This window comes from Rhinopithecus roxellana, chromosome 19 (assembly GCF_007565055.1).
Source record: "Rhinopithecus roxellana isolate Shanxi Qingling chromosome 19, ASM756505v1, whole genome shotgun sequence".
Taxonomy (NCBI): Eukaryota; Metazoa; Chordata; class Mammalia; order Primates; family Cercopithecidae; genus Rhinopithecus; species Rhinopithecus roxellana.
The window spans coordinates 7,405,209-7,429,734 of NC_044567.1; the positions used below are offsets into that span (position 1 = coordinate 7,405,209).

A 24,526-nucleotide genomic window follows, 5' to 3' on the forward strand; every position below is an offset into this window, starting at 1 on the left:
CTGCTGGTAGGCAAGGCTGGGCTGGGCAGGGCTGATGCTGGGGCAGAAGGTTTGCCAGGTGGGTCCGACCAGGTGGCTGCACAGGTAGGGTGCAGAGCCACTATGGGTTGCTGCCAGTAGAAGTGAGCGGGCTCACAAGAGCAGAACAATGAGAGAAGAGGCAGCAAAGAAAAAGAATCAGACACCACAAGGAGATCATGGAAAAGTCAGTGTGTGCTCAAGGACTGCTAAGTGAGAGGCCTAGTGGGAGAAGCTGCTGAAGGGGCCATCCCGGGAGGGGCTCCCCATGGGCCAGAGGCACTCAGAGGGCTCCCCATCAGCCTGCAGGGCCCCCAGGGCAGGACGTGGATGGGCTGAGGAGTAAAGAGCAGTACTCTTGGAAAGGGGTCCAGATTTGCCACCCATCAGGGTCAGAACCTTAAGAAAATGAACTCCTTGCCGGGCGCGGTGGCTCAAGCCTGTAATCCCAGCACTTTGGGAGGCCGAGATGGGCGGATCACGAGGTCAGGAGATCGAGACCATCCTGGCTAACCCAGTGAAACCCCGTCTCTACTAAAAAATACAAAAAACTAGCCAGGCAAGGTGGTGGGCGCCTGTAGTCCCAGCTGCTTGGGAGGCTGAGGCAGGAGAATGGCGTAAACCCAGGAGGTGGAGTTTGCAGTGAGCCGAGATCCGGCCACTGCATTCCAGCCTAGGCGATAGAGTGAGACTCCGTCTCAAAAAGAAAAAAAAAAAAAAAAGAAAATGAACTCCTTGCTTCTTCATTCTTAAAAAGAAATAGTCTGAGAGTAATGTGAGAATCATATGAGACACCCAGGCTGTGCGGTGGCACGATGTCGGCCCACTGCAGCCTCGATCTCCCCAGGCTCAGGTGATCCTCCCACCTCAGCCTTCCCAGTAGCTGGGACCACAGGTGTGCACGACCACACCCAGCTAAATTTTTTTGGTGTTTTTTGTAGGGATGGGGTTTCACCATGTTGCCCAGGCGGGTCTCAAACTCCTGGGCTCAAGGGATCCGCCCACCTTGGCATCCCAAAGTGGTGAGATTACAGGCATGAGCCACCACGCCTGACCTGGTGGTCCTTTTTAAGTCACAGGGCTCTAAGAAGATTCATTTTGTACTGCATTGGGGTCTTGGAAGCCAGACAGTCCTGGGTTTGAATCTCAGGTTGACTGTTTACATGCTCTGTGACTCTGGGTGAGGCGCTGCATTTCTCAGAGGCTCATTCCCTCATCTGTAAAATGGGTATGGTATCTTGGTCAGGGAGTGGTTAGGAAGATCACAGGAGATCAGGCATGCAGGGTCTTTAGAAGAGAACTGGCATGAGGACACAGCAATAAACATCAGCTCACATTTTTCCAAAATCTGCTTTATCACCTACAGTATATTAGACATTTTCCATGTCATTAAATATAGTGTCTTCATTTTTTTAAAAAAATATTTATTTATTTATTTGTTTATTTATTTTGAGACAGGATCTTACTCTGTCTCCCAGGCTGGAATGCATGGCACAATCATGGCTTACTGCAGCCTCGACCTTGTGGGCTCAAGCAGTTGTCCCGCCTTGGCCTCCCAAGTAGCTGGAACACAGGCACACACCACCATGCCCGGCTAATTAAAAATACTTTTTTTGGCCAGGCGTGGTGGCTCACACCTGTAATCCCAGCACTTTGGGAGGCCCAGATGGGTGGATCACCTGAGGTCAGGAGTTCAAGACCAGCCTGGCCAACATGGTGAAAGCCCATTTCTATTAAAAATACAAAAATTAGCCAGGCATGGTGGTGCATGCCTGAAGTCCCAGCTGTTTGGGAGGCTGAGGCAGGAGAATTGCTTGAACCCTAGAGGTGGAGGTTGCAGTGAGCTGAGATTGTACCACTGCACTCCAGCCTGGGTAATAAGAGTGAAACTCCATCCCAAAAAACAAAACAAAACCACACTTTTTTTTTTTTTGGTAGAGACAGGGTCTGCCATATTGCCCAGGCTGACCTCAAACTCCTGGAATCAAGTGATCCTCCCGCCTTGGTGTCCCAAAGTGCTGGGATTACAGCCATGAGCCACTCTACCTGGCCTTTTAGTTTAGTTTTGTTTTAGAGACAGGGTCTTTCTCTGTCACCCAGGCTGGCATGCAGTGACACATTCATGGCTCACTGCAGCCTAGACCTACTAGGCTCAAGCGAACCTTCTGCCTCAGCCTCCTGAGTAGCTGGGAGCACAGGTGCATACCACCACACCTGGCTAATTTTAAATTTTTTTGTAGAGATGGGGTCTCAATATGTTGCTCAGGCTGGCCTGAGCTCCTGAATTCAAGCAATTTTCCTGGCTTGGCATCCCAAAGTGCTGGGATTATAGGTGGTGAGCCATTTTGCCTGACCATGTATTCATTTTCCAGTGGCATAGTGTTGCATTGTATATGCTCTCTGACTTAGTTATGTAATCTCTTACTCATAGGAATAGTTTCTTTTCCCCCAGTTCTTTGCTAAGCAGCAATTAATGTCTCTATTCATACCTTTAGGTATTTTTTAGTTTGGTTTTTTTTTTTTTGAGATAGAGTCTCGCTCTGTTCCCAGACTGGAATGCAGTGGCACGATCTTGGCTCACTGCAACCTCCGCCTCCTGGGTTCAAGCAATTCTCGTGCCTCAGCCTCCCACATAGCTGGGACTACAGGTGCATGCCACCGTGCCCGGCTAATTTTTGTATTTTTAGTACAGATAGGGTTTCACCATGTTGGCCAGGATGGTCTCGATCTCATGACCTCGTGATCCGTCCGCCTCGGCCTCCCAAAGTGCTGGGATTACAGGCGTGAGTCAGCGCGTCTGGCCAGGTTTTTTTTGTTTTGTTTGTCATTGTTGTTTTTTAGAATAAAGCCCTAAAATTAGAATTGCCAGGAGGCCAAACAGCCTCTCCCCTTAGATTCTCCATGGCAGACCTGTTTGAAAAGGTATGCATTTTCCAAATGTTAATAGATATTACCAAATCAGAAGGAACCCAGATTTACAGATTTTGAAGCTAATACAGTTTGGGATGCCCTGTTTCTCAACAAGAAAAAAAATTCTTAAGTATCAGATTTTGTGAAAACTGAAGATTGATTTAGAATAAGAAAAGAATTTGCTACCAGTTGCTGCGAGCTTGAAGATTCTCTTTTGAGCTCTGTTGAAGCAATTTGTCAGAAATGCTGACAGATAAATGCTTCTTGATTTGCAGCCAGCCTTCCCTCTCCAATTTCCAGGCACGCCCAGCACTAGGGTGGTAGGTAGGGGCCAGGCGGTCGGGGGGCGGGCATGCTGAAGTGTAAGTTTCTTACGCTTTCTGCCTTTGTACTTACCATCTTCTAAAAATCTTATACCAATTTACATTCTGGTATATTTCTCCACATGCTTGCCAACATTCCGTATAATCAATACCTTGTTTTTATGTTGAAATTCATAGCCATTTTATTAATCTTCTCTGCTTGGGGAGTTTTATTTCGGCCCTATTGAATGCAGCATGATAATTTAGTGATCTAGCTTATCCAAAATAACCTCTCCCACTGATTGCATAAAGCCAGCAAGAACATGAACCTACTTGGGTTACAAGGATGAACTCTTATTTAGCTGCAACTGCTTTCTAGTACTGCCTGTGAATACTCTTTGACAAAAGTGCCTATCGTGGAAATTTGAAATTAAACATAGACTCCTCTAGAAAGACAGCAATCTTTGGTTTGGGTAGAGGATTACTGATTTGTTCTATTTTCTCTTCTTGTAATGTTTCATTTATTACATTATCAGACAGGTTGAATTATTTTATATCTTATATAATTTTTGGAATAGCAGCTTTTTGGCCCCAGTGGTATAATAATTTAGATAAATGATCAAAAGGAATTGAGTCTGAAATATCAGCCACTGCCTGGGCACGGTGGCTCACACCTGTAATCCCAGCACTTTTGGAGGCCGAGATGGGTGGATCACTTGAGGTCAGGAGTTTGAGACTAGCCTGGCCAACATGGCAAAACCCCATCTCTACTAAAAATACAAAAAAATTAGCCGGGCGTGGTGGTGCATGCGTGTGGTCCCAGCTACTCTGGAGGCTGAGGCAGAAGAATCGTTTGAACCAGGAAGGTGGAAGTTGCAGTGAGCTGAGATCCCACCACTGCACTCCAGCCTGGTGATAGTGCGAGACTCCAGCTCAAAAAAAAAAAAAAAAAAAAAAAAAAAAGAATAAGAAATATCAGCCGCTAAATGATCAGAGACTAGATATCTTCCCCAGCCCCTGACTTTCTCTGTCTCTCTATACACACACACACACACACACACACACACACACTTTTGCCACCATTTGAAAATAAGTTGTAGGCATCATAAAATCCGTATTTTTCATCTTTGCTTATCTCCTGGGGAACAAATGCCTCATGGTTGTTTTTCCTTGGTCTGTGATATGGGCACCTCTTCCTATGCTTACTGGCCATTTGTCTTCCATCTTCTGTGACTTTGTGGCAGATTTGGTCATTATTATCTTCTGTGTGTGTCACTTGGTCTGTTTTAGTGGAAAAATGTTAGCAGTTAGATAATGTGGCTTTTTTTTTTTTTTTTTTTTTTTGAGGCGGAGTCTCGCTCTGTCGCCCGGACTGGAGTGCAGTGGCCAGATCTCAGCTCACTGCAAGCTCCGCCTCCTGGGTTTACGCCATTCTCCTGCCTCAGCCTCCCGAGTAGCTGGGACTACAGGCGCCAATGTGACTTTTTTTTTTAAGAGACTGGGACTCACTCTGTTGCCCAGGCTGGAGTGCTGTGGCATGATCATAGCTCAGTGCAACCTTTAAGTCCTGGGCTCAAGTTATCCTTCTGCCTCAGCCACCTGAATAGTTTAGACCACAGGTGCACGCCACTACCCCTGGCTAATTTTTAAATTTTTTTATAGAGACAGGATCTGACTGCATTGCCCAGGCTGGTCTTGAACTCCTAGACTCAGCGAATCCTCCTGCCTGGCCCTCCCAAAGTGTTGAGATTATAGGCATGAGCTACCATGCCTGACTTACATGAAGTTGTCAATTAACCTTTTTAGCAGCATCTTGGACCAGTTGCTTAACTTTTTCATCTCAATGTTCTCCATCTTTAAAACAGGAATAAAAGTCCTTATCTCCCACAAATTGCTGGGACAATTTGCCTCCAAAACCTGTATGATTGCATTACAGAGGAGATACTCAGTGTTCTTTTTCTCTTCTGTTCAGATACCCTGCAGATTTACCCATCTGTGCCTTCCCCTCTGAGAGTGCTTATCTTTTTCATAAAGCAGAATCATTACATTCCCGACTTGTCATCAAAGGTGTCTACAGGATGGGCATGGTGGCTCGCATCTGTAATCCCAACACTTTGGGAGGCCAAGGCAGGAAGATTGCTTGAGCTCAGGAGGTCAAGATGAGCCTGGGCAACATAGGGAGACATTCTGACTCTACAAAAAAAATTTTTTTTTGATCATCTAGGTCTGCTGGTACACGTCTGTTGTCCCAGCTACTCAGGAGACTGGGATAGGAGGATCGCTTGAAATTAGGAGGTCAAGGCTGCAGTGAGCTGTGATCATTCCACTGCACTCCAGGGTACGCTTCAGAGCAAGACCTCATCTCTTAAAAAAAAAAAAAAAATTGTAAACCTGCCCTCTGGATCTTGCTGGAGCCTTGCATTCAGTAAGCCATATTCTAAATGAGCAACTCTGTGTCATCAGCTGCTCTGTACTCCTGAACCTGTAGAACATGCATCCACATCTGAAACAGGTTGACAGGGCTAACAGTCACATTGTACCATGACTGTCCAGAAAACACATCCTCAGGAAGGAAAAGCCCACAACATTCAACATTAGGACTGTTTATTTTCTTGAGTAATTTCTAAGACAGAGATCATGAACAGATGTGTTTTCTTGCTTGCCCAGCTTTATTTATTAATGTATATATTTTGCACAGATGTGCTATGTGCTGCTTTTATTTTTCTGACAGAATGTTAAATGGGTACTGTAATGTTGCTAAATTTAGTTTATTAATTATGACTATATTGGCAGTAGTTTAAGCCCTAGAAGGTTTTTTTTTTAACTTCATGTTGAAATATATGACAGATTCAGAAAAGTACACTTTTTTTTTTTTTTTTTGAGACAATCTTGGCTCACTGCAATCTCCACCTCCCGGGTTCAAGCGATTCTCCTGCCTCAGCCTCCCGAGTAGCTGGGATTACAGGCACGTACCACCATGCCTGGTTACTTTTTGTATTTTTAGTAGAGAGGGGTTTCACCATGTTGGTCAGGCTGATCTCGAACTCCTGACCTCAAGTGACCCACCCACCTCGGCCTCCCAAAGCCACCACACCCAGCCAGAAAAGTACATATATTTTAAGGCCCACTTGATGCACTTTTGATAAACTGAACACACCCATGTAACCAGCACTCAAATGAAAACACAGAACATGACCAGAAACCAGGAGTTCCCTCGTGACCTCTTTAAGTCACTGACCCTCACCAACTGACCATTCTCCTGACTTCTAACAGCATAGATTAGTTTTGCCTATTTTGTACATATAAATGGAATTAGACAGTACACCTTTTAAAATCTGGCTTCTTTCATTGAACATTATTTTTATGAGATTCATTCAGATCGCTGGGCATAATCATAGTTCCTTTGCTCCCATTACTGTATAATTACAAATAAGTCACCACTTATTTATCTATTCCATTGTTGATGGACATTTGGGTATTTTGAATATTGGAAATGATACAAATAACCTAGTACCTGTCTTTTGGTGAGCACATGTTTGATTTCTATTGGATATATACCTAGGAGTAGATTATGCACATTATTTTTTATTTTTTTTTATTTTTATTATTATTTTTTTTTTTATTTTTATTTTTTTGAGACGGAGTCTCGCTCTGTCGCCCAAGCTGGAGTGCAGTGGCCAGATCTCAGCTCACTGCAAGCTCCGCCTCCTGGGTTTATGCCATTCTCCTGCCTCAGCCTCCCGAGTAGCTGGGACTACAGGCGCCACCACCTCGCCCGGCTAGTTTTTTGTACTTTTTAGTAGAGACGGGGTTTCACCGTGTTAGCCAGGATGGTCTCGATCTCCTGACCTTGTGATCCGCCCGTCTCGGCCTCCCAAAGTGCTGGGATTACAGGCTTGAGCCACCGCGCCCGGCCCACATTATTTTTTAAGTGTACATTCAATGGCTTATGGTATATTCATAGATATGTGTAACCATCACTATGGTCAATTTTAGAACATTTTCATCACCTCACAGAGTTACCCTATGCCCTTGTAGCTATTATCTCTCTGTCTTCCCATCTCTCCCAGCCCTAAGTAACCACTTAATCTGCTTTCTGTCTCTATAGAATTACCTATTCTGGACATTTCATATATATGGAGTCATACTATCTTGTATGATCAAAATAAGGATGGCCAGGCATGGTGGCTCACTCTTGCAATCCCAGCACTTTGGGAGGTTGACACAGGTAGATCACTTGAGCTCAGGAGTTCAAGAACAGCCTGGGCAACATGGCGAAACCCAGTCTCTACCAAAAGTACCAAAATTAGCCAGATGTGATGGTGCATGCTTAGAGTCCCAGCTACTCAGCAGAGTTGGGACAGGAGGATCTCTTGGGCCCCAGAGGCAGAAGTTGTAGTGAGCCGAGATCACGCCACTGTACTCCAGCCTGGGCCACAGAGTGAGACTCTGTCTCAAAATAATAATAATAGTAATAATGATAATAATAATAATAATAATGAAATGATCAAAGTATGATTTCATGAGTCACACAGTTTATTGCCATACAAAGAGATTTATTTTCTTTTTTGTTCTCAGTGCTTAAAGCGGGAAGAATAAGAAAACAAATCTCACAGGGAATACACTCAATAGAGGAGCTCCCTTAGCCATATAGTGAGTGAGTTCCAGTCTGTTAGAGTCCAGTTATTAAAGTCTAACTGCCCACTTAGGATGAAAGCAAGCCTCTGTGGAAAGTAGTCTAACTGAAGCTTGAGGCGTACGTTTATAGGAGAGATTCTTAGCTAGATGTCTTGACCATGCTAGAGGGTATACCGGAGTTGGGTGAAGCTTTGGAAATTAGCTCAAAGGCTAATAGAGTATGGCCTTAGCTCAGCCTGAGCTTTCACTCTTCAGAGAAGCTCTCAGACAGAGTGTAGCCATGCCACAGCCCAAGGTCTCAAAGTGTCTGTCAAACTCTTGGGTTTATACGTACAGTCCGGCGTTGCTTAACAACGTGAACACATTCTGAGAAATACATCAGACGATTTTGTCGTTGTGCAAACATCATCAAGTGCACTTACACAAACCTAGATGGTAGAGCCTATTACACACCTAGATGTGGTAGAGCCTGTTGCTCCAAGGCTGCAAACCTGTACAAATTGTCACTGTCCTAAAGACTGTAGGCAGTTGTAACACAGGGGTAAGTATTCATGTATCTGAACATATCTAAACATAGAAAAGGTATAGTCAAAATACGGTATTACAGTATAATCTTATGGGACTGCTGTCGTATATGCCATCCATCATAAGCCAAAATGTCATTTTGCAGTGCATGACTGTATTTTAGAGTCCAGTAGTTGAGGTCAATAGCTCACACATGGGGTCTGGTAAATTGTGATGCTGTCACATTCTCAAGGGGAGAGGAGTCCACTCTGTGTTCTTGTCACAGCAAAACATGTCACTCCCATAGCAAATGTCAACATAAATAACAAACAGAAAAAAATTCTTCAAGTATAATGAGTTTAATTGGGAATAAGCATTGCCACGAGGAATATGCACACCACAGTAAACTATGGGCATATTTATGGGGGTAAAGGAAGACGAGGATTTTTAAAGGTAAAATGAGGGTTACATATGTTGTCTTGAAACAATTATCCTTGGCTACAAGGATCAAAAACAAGGGTGGCATCCATCCAGGGCTGGACAGGCAGTCTCTGGGCAAATGTCTTCACGGAAGTATTTTTTGTGTGTGTGTAAGATTGAGGTAGCCTTTGTGCAAGGTTGTGGTTTTGGCAAAGTCTCTTGTGATTTCTTTTGTTATCAGGTAGTCATGCACCAGAACCCTCCCTGCATGTTCTTACCTAGCTCCATTTTGTCAGGGTTTGACACAAGTGACTCCATTTTGATTCTAACAACTTTTTCACAAACTATGTATGTATTTAGAATTATTTCAAAGTTGCATAACATATACAATATGTAGTTTTGTTGTTGTTGTTGTTTTGAAGACGGAATCTTGCTCTGTCACCCAGGCTGGAGTGCAGCGGTGAGATCTGGGCTCACTGCAACTTCCGCCTCCTGGGTTCAAGCAATTCTCCTGCCTCAGCCTCCCGAGTAGTTGGGACTACAGGCGTCCACCACAAAGGCTGGCTAATTTTTGTATTTTTAGTAGAGGCAGGGTTTCATCATGTTGCCCAGGGTGTTCTTGAACTCCTGAGCTTAGGCAATCTGCCTGCCTCAGCCTCCCAAAGTGCTAGGATTACAGGCATGAGCCACCACGCCCAGCCCAATATGTAGTCTTTTGTTACTGGCTTCTTTCACTTATAAATGTTTTCAAGGTTCCACCATGTTGTGGCATGTATCAGTACTTCATTTCCTTTTTTAAAATTGCTTTATTGTAGTAAAATACACATAACATACAATTTACCATCTTAACCATTGAAGTTTGCAGTTTAGTGGTATTAAGTGCAGTACACTCACACTTTTGTGCAAGCATCAGCACCACCCAACTCCAGAACTTGTTCATCTTTCCCAACTGAAATTCTGTACCTGTTAAACGATAAGTTCCCATTGCCCCCTCCCCAGCCCCCAGCAAGCACCATTCTACTCCTAGACAGCTTTTACCTTCAGTTTCTTTCCTCTTTCACTTAATAAATGAGAGGGTCCATTGCTGACAAATGGGATTGCTTCTCTAAGTGGAGGCCTTCTTGCATATATGCGATTGAGCTTATCCTAAAAAAGGGTAACAGAAAATGTGGGTGTAGAAAGAGGTGGAGATACAAACTGGCTGAGGATTTTCATATTGGGTGTCCTATCCATAGGCCACAGCAGCCCCACCGCAGATCTGCCTGATTCTTTGGCATCAAGACGTTGATCCAGCTCACGCCTGTAATCCCAGCACACTGGGAGGCTGAGGCAGGTGGATCACTTGAGGTCAAGAGTTTGAGACCAGCCTGGCCAACACGGTGAAACCCCATCTCTACCAAAAAATACAAAAATTGGCCAGGTGTGGTGGCACATACTTCTAACCCCAGCTACTTAGGAGGCTGAGGTGGGAGAGTTGCTTGAACCCAGGAGGCAGAAGCTGCAGTGAGCCAAGATCATGCCACTGTACTCTAGCCTGGGAGATAGGGTGACACCCTGTCTCAAAAAAAAAAAAAAAAAAAAAAAGATCCTGCAAGCCATTTCCATGTTGTGGATTTGCTGGCAGGTTTCAGGGCTCTCCTGCTGTCACTGTCAGCATAGCTTCTCATAATACTACCGACACTTAATGTCCTTAATGAGTTCATCCACGGTGAGCACTCTGTTTCGGGTCCTGTATGTGCCTTCCACATTCCCTTCCTGTGCCATCATAGTCCTGGCAATGAACTTCAGGTTTTAAATCCATGAGCTTGGATCTAAGTCTCCACTCTGCCAAACCTGACGTTCCATACCCGGATGACCCTTGGAATCCAAGTAATGGATTCCATTGCATGGACAGATATGCCACAATCTGTTTATCCATCCATCTGTTGCTGGACATTTGGTTTGTTTCCACCTTTTGGGTATTATGAATAGTGCTGCTGTAAACATTCATGTACGGGTTTTTGTTTGTTTTGTTTGAGACAGAGTTTCACTCTGTCACCCAGGCCGGTGTGTAGTGGTGTGATGGTAGCTCGCTGTAGCCTCGACCTCTCAGGCCCAAGTGATCCTTCCACCTAGGCCTCCAGAGTAGCTGGGACTACAGTACCACCACGCCCAGCTAATTTTTAAATTTTTTTTTGTAGAGATGGAATCTCACTATGTTGCCCAGGCTAGTCTCAAACTCCTGGGCTCAAGCGATCCTCCCACCTTGGCTGCAGAGAGTACTGGGCTTACAGGCATGAGCCACTGTGCCTGGCCCAAGTTTTTGTTTGAACACGTTTCCAGTTCTTTTGGGCGTATATTATAACTAGGAATGGAATTGCTGGGTTATATGCTAATTCTGTATTTAACTTTTTGAAGAGCCACCACACTGTTTTCCAGGCAGCTGAATCATTTTACATTCCCACCAGCAATATACAAGGATTACAATGTCTTCACATGCTTGCCAACACTTATTTTGTTTTTTGATTTTTTTTTTTTTTTTTTTTTGAGACAGAGTTTTGCTCTTGTCAACCAGGATGGAGTGCAAATGGCACAATCTTGGCTCATTGCAACCTCCGCCTTTCGGGTTCACGCGATTCTCCTGCCTCAGCCTCCCAAGTAGCTGGGATTACAGGCACCCATGACCACACCCGGCTAATTTTTGTATTTTTAGTAGAGACAAGGTTTCATCATATTGGTCAGGCTGACCTCAAACTCCTGACCTCCGGTGATCTGCTTGCTTTGGGCTCCTAAAGTGCTGGGATTGTAGGCATGAGCCACCGTGCCCAGCCCTTGATTTTATTTTATATTTTGCCTTCCGGGTGAGCATGATGTGGTACCTCATTGTGGTTTTAATTTGCGTTTCATCTGCTTGTTAGCCATTCACAGATTACCTTCAGCAAGATGTCTACTATTTTTTAATTGAGTCATTATGTGCATTAATTTTTTTTTTTTTTTTTTTTTTTTTTTTTTTTTTTGAGACGGAGTCTCGCTCTGTCGCCCAGGCTGGAGTGTAGTGGCTGGACCTCAGCTCACTGCAAGCTCCACCTCCCGGGTTTACGCCATTCTCCTGCCTCAGCCTCCCGAGCAGCTGGGACTACAGGCGCCTGCCACCTCGCCCGGCTAGTTTGTTTTTTGTATTTTTCAGTAGAGACGGGGTTTCACCGTGTTAGCCAGGATGGTCTTGATCTCCTGACCTCGTGATCCGCCCGTCTTGGCCTCCCAAAGTACTGGGATTACAGGCTTGAGCCACCGCGCCCGGCCATATGTGCATTATTTTTAATTCATTCATTTGGTCATTCATTTGAGCACCTCTTATGTTCCTGGCACTCGGGCACTTGGGATAAAGCAGTGAACACGTTAGTTGCCAACACTGAAAAGTCAGGAGAATTCTTAAAAAATAAAAAATAAAATTTCTCGTTCCTGACTTCTCTACTCAGATCTGGGCCTGAGTTCTCAGGAGTCAGCCTATTGCCTGGCACCTTTAAGGTGGGGCTGTGCTTTGTTTCTTCAAGGCTCTTATCTGGCCTCAGTCCCACCTGGGCCCTGAGAGCCTTGGGTTTTACAATACCCATGCTAAGTAGCTGACGCCTCTCCAAGTAGTTACTTTAGTTCTGAGTTGAGAACAACTGGCACTGCTGTTTTTCCTCTAACTCCTTAAGCTTCCCATGTCGCATTGAAAAAAAAATCCTAAGACCAAATCCCTTTAAGAATGGAAGTTGGGATACCGTGGCTCATACCTGTAGTCCCAGCTACTTGGGAGGCTAAGATGGGAAGGTCTCTTAAGCCTGAGAGCTTGAGGCTTCAGTGAGCAGTCATTGTGCCACTGCACTACAGCCTGGGTGACATAGTGAGTCTCAAAACAAAACGAAAGAATAGAAAAAGAAGTGTCGCGTCGAGGGGTGGGATTGGGGGAGGGAGAGCATCAGGGTAAATAGCTAATGCATGCAGGGCTTAATACCTAGGTGACAGGTTGATAGGTGCAGCAAACCACCATGGCAAACGTTTACCTATGTAACAAACCTGCATGTTCTACACAGGTATCCCGAAACTTAAAATAAAATTTAAAAAAAAAGAAAGAGAAAGAAGTGGCCACCCTTTATGCCCCAGGCATCTGGGGTGTGGGCAAGGAAGGAGAATTGGTTTGTTTATGCTCCCTCTTTCTAAATGATGGGTGGTTCGTGTGTTTATGAGCACATGGCATTGATATGAGTTTGTAGAACTCTTAATTCCTTGGAAGAGCTGCCTGTTTCCAACTCAACCCTGCCCTAACCTGGCCCGTTTCTTGGGATCAGTTAGTAGAAATTGCGGAAGAATAAAATTGAGGTTATATTTATCTCTGATGATCAGATAGGATATAAATTCCAAGCCAGAAGGAACAGGAATCACCTATGCCCACTCCTTTCACCCAGATCTGAGGGTGGGGCACGGGAAGGCATGGCTGTAACGTTGAGGCGGTTGCACCGCGTCCTCTGCTCCTGGCTTGGGTGTTCATCAGCCACATGGGCCACTTGATCTCTTTGCACTTCAGCTTCTTTACCTGTAGAATGGGAGTTCATGATTCTCACCTGCATTTAAAAAAAAAATTTTTTTTTAAATTTTGAGACGAAGTTTCTCCCTGTGGCCCAGACTAGAGTGCAGTGGCACAATCTTGGCTCACTGCAACCTCCACCTCCTGGGTTAAAGTGATTCTCCTACCTCAGCCTCCTGAGTAGCTGGGATTACAGGCACACACTACCACGCCCGGCTAATTTTTTGTATATTTAGTAGAGACGAGGTTTCACCATGTTGGCCAGGATGGTCTCAAACTCCTGACCTCAGGTGATCCACCCACCTCGGCCTCCCAAAGTGCTGGGATTACAGGCATGAGCCACCGCAACTACAGGATCATATTAGTGTGTCTTGAAGAAACCCAAACTGAGAGTGACTGAAAGAAGATGGGGCAAGGGAATGATTGTGTGTCCTGATTATTATCAATATCAATATCCTGGCTATAATATTGTACTATAGTTTTGCAAGATGTTAACATTGGGAAAATTTGAATATTGATGGTGAAGAGTGCATGAGATATTTCTGTATTGTTTCTTTTTTGTAGTTTTTTTGTGGTTATTATTATTATTATTATTAATATTATTATTTTTGAGACAGGCTCTTGCTCTGTTGCCCAGGCTGGAGTGCAGTGGGCGTGATCAACCTTGAACTCCTACACTCAAGAGATCCTCCTGCCTCAGTGTCCCAAGTAGCTAGGAGTACAGGTGCATGCTACTATGCCCAGCTAATTAAAAAAAAAAAAAAATTGCCAGTGCAGGCAACATGGCAAAACCCCATCTCTACAAAACATACAAAAAAATAGCCAGCCATGGGGTCATACACTTGTAGTCCCAGTTACACAGGAGGCTGAGGTGAGAGAATCACGTGAGCCTAGGAGGTCCAGGCTGCAGTCAGTGAGCCATGACTACACCGCTGCCCGTGAGCCTGGGCCTGTCTCAAATTTATTGTTTTTGTTTTTGTTTTTTTTAGAAACATGGTCTTGCTCTGTTGCCCAAGCTGGTCTCAAACCCCTGGGCTTGAGCAATTCCTCTGCTTTGACCTTCCAAAGTGCCAGGATTACAGGCATGAGCCACCGTACCTGGCCTCGATATTATTTCTTACATCTGCATATGAATCTACAAATATCTCAAAATAAATAATTTAATTTTCAAAAGTGAAAAAAGAAAAAAGAAAAGAGATGGGAATTTCTTTATCTGGGAGACAGCCAGTCTGTGACTGGTGTGGTAACTCTTGCTGTCCAGGCGCCAGGCTCCTCTCTTATTGCTCTGTGGTGCCCAAAATCACTATGTGGTCTAAAATGCTACCATTATTTTCCTGTCACAAGCAGCATTCCAGCCTGAGGAAGAAAAAAAAGAGAAGATGTCCCTTCCTTTGAAAGTTTCTTCTCTGAAGTTGCACACGCTACCCCTCTTTAAACCCCACTGGCCAGAACCTCACCATCTGGCCAGACCGGCTGCCGGGGAAGCTTGGAAACCTGGTCTTTATTTCACACAATGTGGCCAGCTAGATGCCTCAGGGTGTGTCGTGAGAGAAGAAGGACCTGTTGGGGTTTCTGTCACACCACCTGTCAGAGCTGCTGTGAAGACACAGGAGAAAACACATATGCCAATTGAACGGGATTTTTTCTTTTTTCTTTTTTTTTCCCCCATAAATCAGCCTGTTGATTTCCCCACTAGAATTTCCAGGAGACCACTGTTTGGTCTGAAAACCATGGTGAATAATGGAAAACCAAGTTCCAAACCAAATGGGACTCCTGGTCATTGTGAGAATAGGAGGATGTTTATTATGAGGCTGAACACCTGCCGTCCAGGCTGGAGTACAGTGGCACCATCCTGGCTCACTGCAACCCCTGCCTCCTGGATTCAAGAGATTTTCCTGCCTCAGCCTCCCGGGTAGCTGGGACTACAGGTGTGCACCACCACGCCTGGTTTATTTTTGTATTTTTAGTAGAGATGGGGTTTCACCCTGTTGGCCTGGCTGGTCTCAAACTCCTGACCTCAGGTGATCCATCCGCCTCGGCCTCCTGAAATGCTGGGATTACAGATGTGAGCCACCATGCCTGGCCAGTTCCCAGACTTTATAGGTAGGGAAGGTGAGCTCTAGAAAGGAGAAATCCTGTGTCTTAATTTAAATTCCCCTGAGAACAAGGACTTGGGTGCAGGTAGTTTATTTTGGAGAGTGATCCTAGGAAGTGGAGATAGGAGGTAGAGAGAGCAAACAGGGAGTGGGGAAGTGGATGAGGGGATGTTATTAACATCTTCACCCTAGGCAACAAGAGCTTCATTCACCTGGACCTCTGAGAAGGTACAGATACCTCCCGGAAAAGGGGATACTTGGAGCTCCAGCCCCATGGGGTTGACTGCTGTCCCTGGAGGCATGAGCTCCTCTTCCAGGCTGGCCTGGCCTGCAGAACCAGGGACTCCCACATTGAGGAAGTTCCTGTAGCTAAAATCAAGGGTGGGTGGAGGAGCTGTGACATGAGACACCCATCACCCACCCAGCCAGCGGCACACCTGCAATGAGACCTCGGATCCCCGACTCCCTGGCCTGGTGCATTCTCCTCCCATCCCTGAGCTTCAGAGCATCAGCCGTGTTCCTCCTTCACTGTGGTGCTTGTCCTCACCTCCCAGGTGAGGAGTCTAAGAAAACAGCCTTTCCATCAGCCCTTGTCGTGACAGACCCTCCAGTGGGATGGCAGCGGCTGCTTTGCCCATTTACAGGGCAACCCAGTTTTGCTCCCTGCTGCCCTGAAATTTGTTCCTCCCAGAAACTGTCCCTCACAAGGCATGAGCAGTCAGTCAATAGAAGATATACATGGTCTTCCTAGCACAACAGCTGCAGAATGAGCTGTGGAGTGCCCTGTCAGGAGTCCTGACAGCTTCAAACTTTTCCCCTCTAGAAACTGCCTGACGTGCCCCAACCCCAATAATCATTGTGCATTTAACTTAGGGATTGCCTCACCCTTGGGAGATCCAAACCCCTAGGCTGACTTCCTGTCCTTCATGGAGAAGGCTCTTGTCCCCAGTGTACTACTCAGTTTCTACTCAGGGCCAGTGACCTGGAGCCTTGGCACAGAAAGCCTGGAAGAAGCTGAGGTAAATCACACTGCTTTGGCCAAGCAGACAGGTGACCTGTGAGAAGTGGGAACAGCCTCACCCTGAACACTGCACCCTCTGATATAAAGGTATCTGGTGGCCAAGCGCAGTGGCTCACGCCGGTAATCCCAGCACTTTGGGAGGCTGAGGTGGGCGGATCATCTGAGGTCGGGAGTTCAAGACCAGCCTGACCAACATGGAGAAACCCTGTCTCTATAGAAAATACAAAATTAGCCAGGCGTGGTGGCGCATGCCTGTACTCCCAGGTACTCAGGAGGCTGAGGCAGGAGAATCGTTTGAACCCAGGAGGCGGAGGTTGCGGTGAGCCGAGATCATGCCATTGCACTCCAGCCTGGCAACGAGAGTGAAACTCTGTCTCAAAAAAAAAAAAAAAAAAAAAAAAAGTGCCTGGTGGCCGGGTGCAGTGGCTCACACCTGTATTTCCAGGACTTTGGGATGCCAAGGTGGGAGAATCACTTGAGCCCAGGAGTTTGAGACCAATCCTGGCAACATAGTAAGACTCCATCTCTACCAAAAAATAAAAATAAAAATAAAAATTAGCTGGGTGTGGTGGCACACATCTGTAGTCTCAGCTACTTGGGAGGCTGAGGTGGGAGGACTGCTTGAGTTTGGGAGGTCGAGGCTTCAGTGAGCCATGGTTGCACCACTGCACTCTAGCCAGGATGACAAAGTGAGATCCTTTCTCAAAAATGAACAAACAAACAATGAAAAAAAAAAAAAGGCCCCTGGGGAGTCCAGGTGTCACACCCTATTCCCAGGACTGCGTGTCCTCACTGGCCTGCTCTAGGTAACAGTTTCTGAGCTCTTACTCAGACCTAGGTGGGAATGTGAACAGAGCAAATTCTGTTCCCATAGAAGGTGTGCTCTGGTTTCCAGACCTTCCAGGCCATCATTGGATATGTGCTCGGCCTGGTAGACTCCAGGTAGAAGCTCCAGGGGCCCCCTATGCTGAGGACCACACTCTTGCAGGAGGATGTGGAGGTTTGGAGGGACATGCAGCATCTTCCTTCATCAGTAGGGGGCTGGGAAGAGGACCACTTTTCCACTCTAGACCTCTGCAGATCTCAGTAGACCCTGAGGACCCACAGATTTCATAGACATGTGGAACTGAGTGAAATTACAAGGGTGAAAAGCAGGAGGAGCTGAGGTTGGTAGTTGAGATGTGGGGAGTGTGGGGAAAGAAACCCCACTCTGTCCCATGTATCCCTGGAGAGAGAGTAGGTTATCTTCCTTTTGTTCTCTTCCTTACTGAATAGTCTTAATCTGAGAGTTGAAATGATTTGTTTACATACCTTTCTCTTCTTACCACACTGTGACTACTTAGAGGGCTGGAAGCAGTGTCTTATCCATCCCTGTATCCCTAGCACCTGGCACAGGGCTGGCACACAGTATGTGCTCACTAAAGCTTGCTTGAATAGATGAGTCAAAGACAGTTGGGGTGGCTTAGATTGCCAAGAGAGTGGTTGTCAAAGTGTGGTTCATAGAATCCTTCTCATCCAGGCCCACTTCAGAATCACATGGGATTCTGTTAAAAATTCAGATTCCCCCGGTCCACTCCCCAGAAGCTCTGCAATGAGTAGGCATTGCAGGGACCCAGGAAATTGCATTCTTTGTGAGATCCTGAGATGATTCCGAAGCAGATCTCCATGGACCACATCCTGAAAAACTGTCCCTTGGAGGAGGGAGTGACACTGGTTGAGAAGGTTCCTTCTGATGTCCCTGGAGGGACAAGGGAGGGATCAGCCCATCAACACAGATCCTGGTTCCAACATCCATCCATCCCTCTTCACTTCATAAATGATGTGGGTCCATTTGGGCCCATGAGTGGAGAAAACCCCAACCCCAGCACCTGGAGTATGGGGGCTCTCCTCATTCTTCCAGGCCTAATGTCCTCTGCTCTGGGCCCTTTGGTTTCAGCTGGGTTCAAGTTCCAGTCACTCCTCCCATTCTCACAGCACTCCCTCTCATTTTCTGTGCTCCAGCCACAGAGACAAGCTCTTCTCTGCTGGAAATGCCCTCCTCTCCCTTCTCTGATGATGAACACTTCCTCACCCTTCAGCTCTCAGCTTAGGCATAACTTTCTTAAGGGAGTTTTCCTTGGAGCCCCAGGTGATCCCAGATTCCCTCTTACAGGTGCTCCTAGGACCATGGTCCCTTCCTTATCTCAGCTTTCTAAACATACATTCATCATTACTAAGGTTGACTGCACTCCTCTCTTTCTGACCAGACCCTTAGCTCTGCAAGGACAGGGACTGTTTTTGGTTATGTTCATTTTTTAGCATTGGGCCTTCTCTGTGGTGGGTGTTTACTAAATATTTGTTGGAGGAATAAATGTTAGCTAATTACTCTGTAGGGCTGAGGAGGCCATAGTGCGGGTGGCCCCAGGACCCAGGTCTAAGAGAGGCTACCTTAACCCAGCTTTGAGGGGACAGAGAATGGGCCTCAGATGGGCTGGGGATCCCCCCCCACAGTCTGCCTCATGGCTCCCATTTCCTGATTTTCTAGGCTGTTCCCACCCATGAAGAGCTAATATGTCTAATTTTCCCAGAGACAGGGAGCTTCTTAGAGGAAGGACTATGGCTTGTTCTATCTCTAGTCCTAGCATAGTACTTGGCACATATGGGTGCTCACTGAATGTGTGTTGAATGCGTGGTCGATAAATGCCATAAATGGACGGTAAAATGCCTGTTGATTACAGAGCACTTCAGCCTTCCCAGAGCACCTTTGCAGGCCTGTTCACACTTGAACCTCATGGCCCCCCTATGGAATAGGCAAGGCAGTCTGTTCATCCCCTTCTAGCCAAAGAGTAAACAGATAACTTGCCAGGTCTCACTGGGTTTTGTTGGTTTGTTGTTTGAGACGGGGACTCTGTCACCCAGGCTCAAGTGCAGTGGTGCAACCATGACTCACTGCAACCTCTGCCTCCCAGGCTCGAGTGATCCTCCCCCCTCGACCTCCAGAGTAGCTGGGACTAAGGCATGCGCCACCATACCTGGTTAATTGTTAAAAATGTTTCGTAGAGACAGGGTTTCCCTATATTGCCCAGGCTGGTCTCGAACTCCTGGGCTCAAGTGATCCTCCTGCTGCAGCCTCCTAAAGTACTGGCATTACTTTACAGGTGTGAGCAGCCGTGCCCGGCTCAGGTGCCACAGTTAATAAAAGGTGAGGAAAGTTCAGTGGAGCAGTAATGGAAGTGCACGTTCTCCTCCAGCTTGACGTGCCCTTACTTGGGGGTCGTTTCTTACCTGGCAGGGCTGGGAGGAGATGGGTAGTTCCTGAAAGGCTGATGGAGAAAAGTGGGGAGTAGGTTACTACTCCCGTGACTGCCCAGACCTCTACCCAGACCTGTGTCCACCTGTGCCCTGAGATGGATAGGCAGCCACATGTGAGAGGTGAAGAGTCCCAGTCCCAGACTAGAACCCGAGCCAGGTCCTGAGCTGGCTGCTTCCTCCACTTGACATCCTCAGCTCAGTACTCTCAGGCTCTTGGTGCCCCTTGCTTGTCTGACATCTGGCCCCTTTTCCTTAACTGGCTGCTTTCAGCCAGCTTCTTAATTCCCTGGAGACCGAAACTGCCTGCCTTGTGACATCATCTGAGAGTGGGAGCTGGAGCCCAGGTGCCATTTGGCGTATAGGGGCTTTCTGCTTCATCTGCAGGTGCCCAGGATCTTGTAGCACCTGGCACTGGACACCTACAGGCCTGTGGAATAACAGGGGCCTCCCAGCTGCCTCTCTTAGGGCCTCCATCTGCCCTCTCCTTTATTCCTTTCCTATTCTGTCTTTGGCTTTCAGGCCCTCAGGAGAAAAACTGGCCCACTAAGGAGCCTAAAATCCTAAGGCCTTGGATTCCAGCCCTGGGTCCAGGCACAGCTTCCCTGGTTCCTTAGGAAGGACCCCAGTGACCTGTTTATTCTCCAGGAGGCAGGGCCTGGGGGCGAAGGCATGGTCCTGCTTTGTAAGATGTGTCTGCGCAGGCAGGCTCTCCCAGGCTTCGCTAGGGCATCTCACCTTTCCCCTGAAGGTGAAGGAGTGCCCTTTGCTCCAGCTTGGTGTAACCTTGTCCCTGTCCTGCTGCCTTGGGATTAGGCTTGAGGCTGGGAAAAGGGTCTGGGGGATTTTAGGCTTACAGGAAGATCTGGAGAAAACCTAGTGGTTTCTAACACGTTGTCAGCAGCCTACCCCCTGACTTGACTGAGTGTGCCATGCCCTTGGTTCCAGGGAGGCTGATCTGGGACAGTCAAACTCATAGCTCCTCTCCCTACAGTTCCAGAGAGGTGGATCACATGGCTCCCCTGCCCGCTGGAGGCCTCAGCTACGTTCAAGGGTGCACCAAAAACCATCTTATCAGCAAGACTGTGGGCCGGTGCCTGGAGGCCACAGCACAGAGGGTCCCAGAACGAGAGGCCTTGGTCGTCCTCCATGAAAACATCAGGTTGACCTTCGCCCAACTCAAGGAGGAGGTGGGTCCTGACCTGGAAACCTCAAAGTGGGCAGGTGCTAGTTCCCAAGCTGCCCTCGCTGGGCAGAACCAGGAGCGTGGGCACCTGGCTATGGGGCAGTGTGCTAGGGCTGCCAGAGAATCCCAAAGGATGGCAGGAGAAGGAGACAGGACTGAGGCACAGGGGGTCCAACACCTCCTGTATCAGCAGCTCCTGGAGCACTTGTTAACTATGCAGGCTCCAGGGCAGACCCACTGAGGCTGGGAATCTGCCTGTCCCTTTGTCCCCAGTGATTCTGATAAGAACTCCCAGGCTAAGGGCTGAGGGTGGGCGTCTTGGGCCCCTTCTTGCTTGCCCCATCTCACCCCTTGTGCCCCATCTTTTACACCAGGTGGACAAAGCTGCTTCTGGCCTCCTGAGCATTGGTCTCTGCAAGGGTGACCGGCTGGGCATGTGGGGACCTAACTCCTATGCGTGGGTGCTCATACAGTTGGCCACTGCCCAGGCGGGCATCATTCTGGTGAGGAGGGGCTTGCTTGGCACAGCTGGGTGTGCGTGGGGGAACATCATTCAAGGGGAGCCCCTCAGGCCCTGAGCCCCCAGGACCAAACCAGTGCCTGGTTGGTTTCAAACCAGGTAGTGCTTTCTCCTGAGGCCCACCAAGGAGGCCTCTGGGAGTTAGAGGGGTGTAGAGCACTGCCTCTATGCCTCCTGGGGGTAGAGGGGCAGCAGGAGGGACAGGGTCTGCCCAGAATACTGATATGCCCTCACCGCTTCCACCAGGTGTCTGTGAACCCAGCCTACCAGCCTACGGAACTGGAGTATGTCCTCAAGAAGGTACAGCTCATTTGTCAGGGAGGGGCCCGGCTGGGGCCTGGCACAGGGAGCTGCACAGACTCTGCTTGTCACAGAGTCTGATGGTGTGAGCTAGGGCATGCGTGTGTGGGTGACATGCAGAGTGTCCTTCCTTAGGTCATAGATGGTTGGAAGGTGGCCCCAACTCCATGGAGAGGGTGGTTGGTCAAACACAAACCTGGCGTGAGTGTGCAGGGACGGGGGCATGTGTGTGTCAGGGCAGAGGTGTATGTATGCGTGTGTGTCCATCCTCATATGCAATACATATGTGTCTCAGGGTGTGGTGTGTGTGTCTTGGGGTTGGTTCATGTGTGCATTTGTCTTGCAGTGTGGGGCCTGGGAGTGTGCTGGAGGTGTGTGTGTCAGAGGCGGGTGCCTTTGTATGAGAGCAACTGATTAGTGAGGAATCCCCCAGAGCTCTAGTCTGAGGCTCCCTGTTGACTGCAGGTGGGGGACTCCCCTTCCACAGGTGGGCTGCAAGGCCCTTGTGTTCCCCAAGCAATTCAAGACCCAGCAATACTACAACATCCTGAAGCAGATCTGTCCAGAGGTGGAGAATGCCCAGCCAGGGGCCTTGAAAAGTCAGAGGTGGGTGTGTCCCGGGTTAGTGGGTGGTGCGTCATTGAGCATCCCTGATTCCTTCACTTACTACCCACCCTGCCCCCTCCCTCAGCCCCTGTCTCTCACCATCCTCCCCACCCCCAGGCTCCCAGATCTGACCACAGTCATCTCAGTGGATGCCCCTTTGCCGGGAACCCTGCTCCTGGATGAAGTGGTGGCGGCTGGCAGCACAAAGCAGCATCTGGAACAGCTCCAGCACATCCAGCAGTTCCTGTCCTGCCATGACCCCATCAACATCCAGTTTACCTCGGTAGGGCAGAGGTCTCCAGGCCCCAAGCCCAGGTGGACACATGCCCCCTGCCTCTGTGACACTTCCGCGGGGATGGGGAGACAGCAGAGAGTAGGCATTCTTTACTGAGACTGGCCTTCAGCTGTCCTCTCTGCCCTGGAAAATATCAGCACCTGGTATCCTTGTCACATTTCCTCCCCCAGCCCCCTGTCCTCTCCACTCCAGCCCTCTTGTTCCCGGTGCAGTGGCAGATTCACTGAACCAACACAGGTTAGAACTGCTAGAGGCTGCCCCTCATTTAGCTGATGGGGAATCAGAGACCCAGAGAGAGAATATGCCCAAGCCAGCTTGTGGGTGGCAGAGTTCTCTGGGCCATATAGGTGGCATGAGAACGGAGACCTTATCTTCTGCATTGCTGGACCCTGACACCTGGCATTGTGGTAGACCTTTTGCAAATATACTGAACAGATGGATCTGGGGCAACAATCCCTGTCTCCTGATTCCCGGTCCAGTGCTCTTCAAGGCAGTGGCCCAGGGTGGGAAGGAGATGAGAAGGAGACCAAGCCATGCCCTGCTTGCCTTGTCAGGGGACAACAGGCAGCCCCAAGGGGGCCACCCTCTCCCACTACAACATTGTCAACAACTCCAGCATATTAGGAGAGCGCCTGAAACTGCATAAGAAGGTGAGGTGGCTCTAGGCCCAGGGCAAGGCTGCAGAAGGGGTGGCTCAGGCAGGGGTGGGGGGCTGGCTGGGCTCCCCTTGCCAGCTAGAGGAACTGGCTTCTGGTTCCAAGACAGACCCAGCCTCCTGTCTCCATCACCAGACACCAGAGCAGTTGCGGATGATCCTGCCCAGCCCCCTGTACCATTGCCTGGGTTCTGTGGGAGGCACAATGATGTGTCTGATGTACGGTGCCACCCTCATCCTGGCCTCTCCCGTCTTCAATGGCAAAAAGGCACTGGAGGCCATCAGCAAAGAGAGGTGGGCACTGGTGAACAGGCTACTTGTAGGCTGATAAAACCCTCTTGTTCCTCACTCCTGGGCCCTGACACCTTTCCGAGCTGCCTCCTCCCTCCAGCCAGGAGACTGGGGATGGGGACAGTGGAGGACCCCAAGGAGAGGACCAGTTCCTGCCTCAGGAGCTTCTCCTGCCTGTTCCCTTTGCTGCAGTTTCATGGTGGGGTGGGTGAGAAGAGGGAGTTCCGTTCCACTTCCAAGCCTAATTTCGAGACCTCCTCCTATACAGAGGCTCCTTCCTGTATGGTACCCCCACGATGTTCGTGGACATTCTGAACCAGCCAGACTTCTCCAGTTATGACATCTCGACCATGCGTGGAGGTGGGGTGGGGCCAAGGGTAGCCAGGCTTGGGGAGGGGGCTGCTTCCCCTACAGGAATGGCCTGGGTCAGTTAGCTCCCAGTCTTTTATTTAGGGGGCAGGAAGGACACTGTAAAAATGTGGGTGGGAGGGAGGGAGATCCCCAGTGTCCCGGGACACCAGTCCAGGGCCAGCTGCCAGGTGTAGGAAAGGCTCGGGGTCAGGGGAGAAAAGGGAAGGTTCCTCCCTGGAACGAGCTGTAGGTAAAAGGACTCCACTGGGCCTGGAGAAGTGGGGAGCTGTGTCAGCCCCTCTCTCTGTGATTCAGGTGTCATTGCTGGGTCCCCTGCACCTCCAGAGTTGATCCGAGCCATCATCAACAAGATAAATATGAAGGACCTGGTGGTGAGTGGTGACCGGGGCCCGGGCTGTGGGCAGGCCAGGCCTGGGATGACAACAGATTGACAGGCATGGGGATGAGCCCAGGCCAGATGTTCAAAGGCGACCCTTGCAGCCAGCCCTCCCTCCAGAAAGCAGATGTGATAAAAGATAGTCTGACCTCATCAGCACCTGGTGGGTGAAGGAAATA

General features: G+C 48.3%; 1 protein-coding gene across 1 annotated transcript in view; it reads left to right on the forward strand.

Moving 5' to 3' along the window:
• The window catches only part of ACSF2 (acyl-CoA synthetase family member 2), a 49,190-nt gene that overhangs the window by 14,559 nt on the left and 10,105 nt on the right, over positions 1–24,526 (forward strand). Inside the window, exons 2-10 of the mRNA XM_010386137.2 lie at positions 20,741–20,936; positions 21,307–21,435; positions 21,699–21,752; positions 22,240–22,358; positions 22,476–22,641; positions 23,208–23,303; positions 23,445–23,602; positions 23,868–23,959; positions 24,266–24,342. Of these exons, the coding sequence (XP_010384439.2) occupies positions 20,741–20,936; positions 21,307–21,435; positions 21,699–21,752; positions 22,240–22,358; positions 22,476–22,641; positions 23,208–23,303; positions 23,445–23,602; positions 23,868–23,959; positions 24,266–24,342 (1,087 nt within the window). The remainder of the gene's footprint in view (positions 1–20,740; positions 20,937–21,306; positions 21,436–21,698; positions 21,753–22,239; positions 22,359–22,475; positions 22,642–23,207; positions 23,304–23,444; positions 23,603–23,867; positions 23,960–24,265; positions 24,343–24,526) is intronic.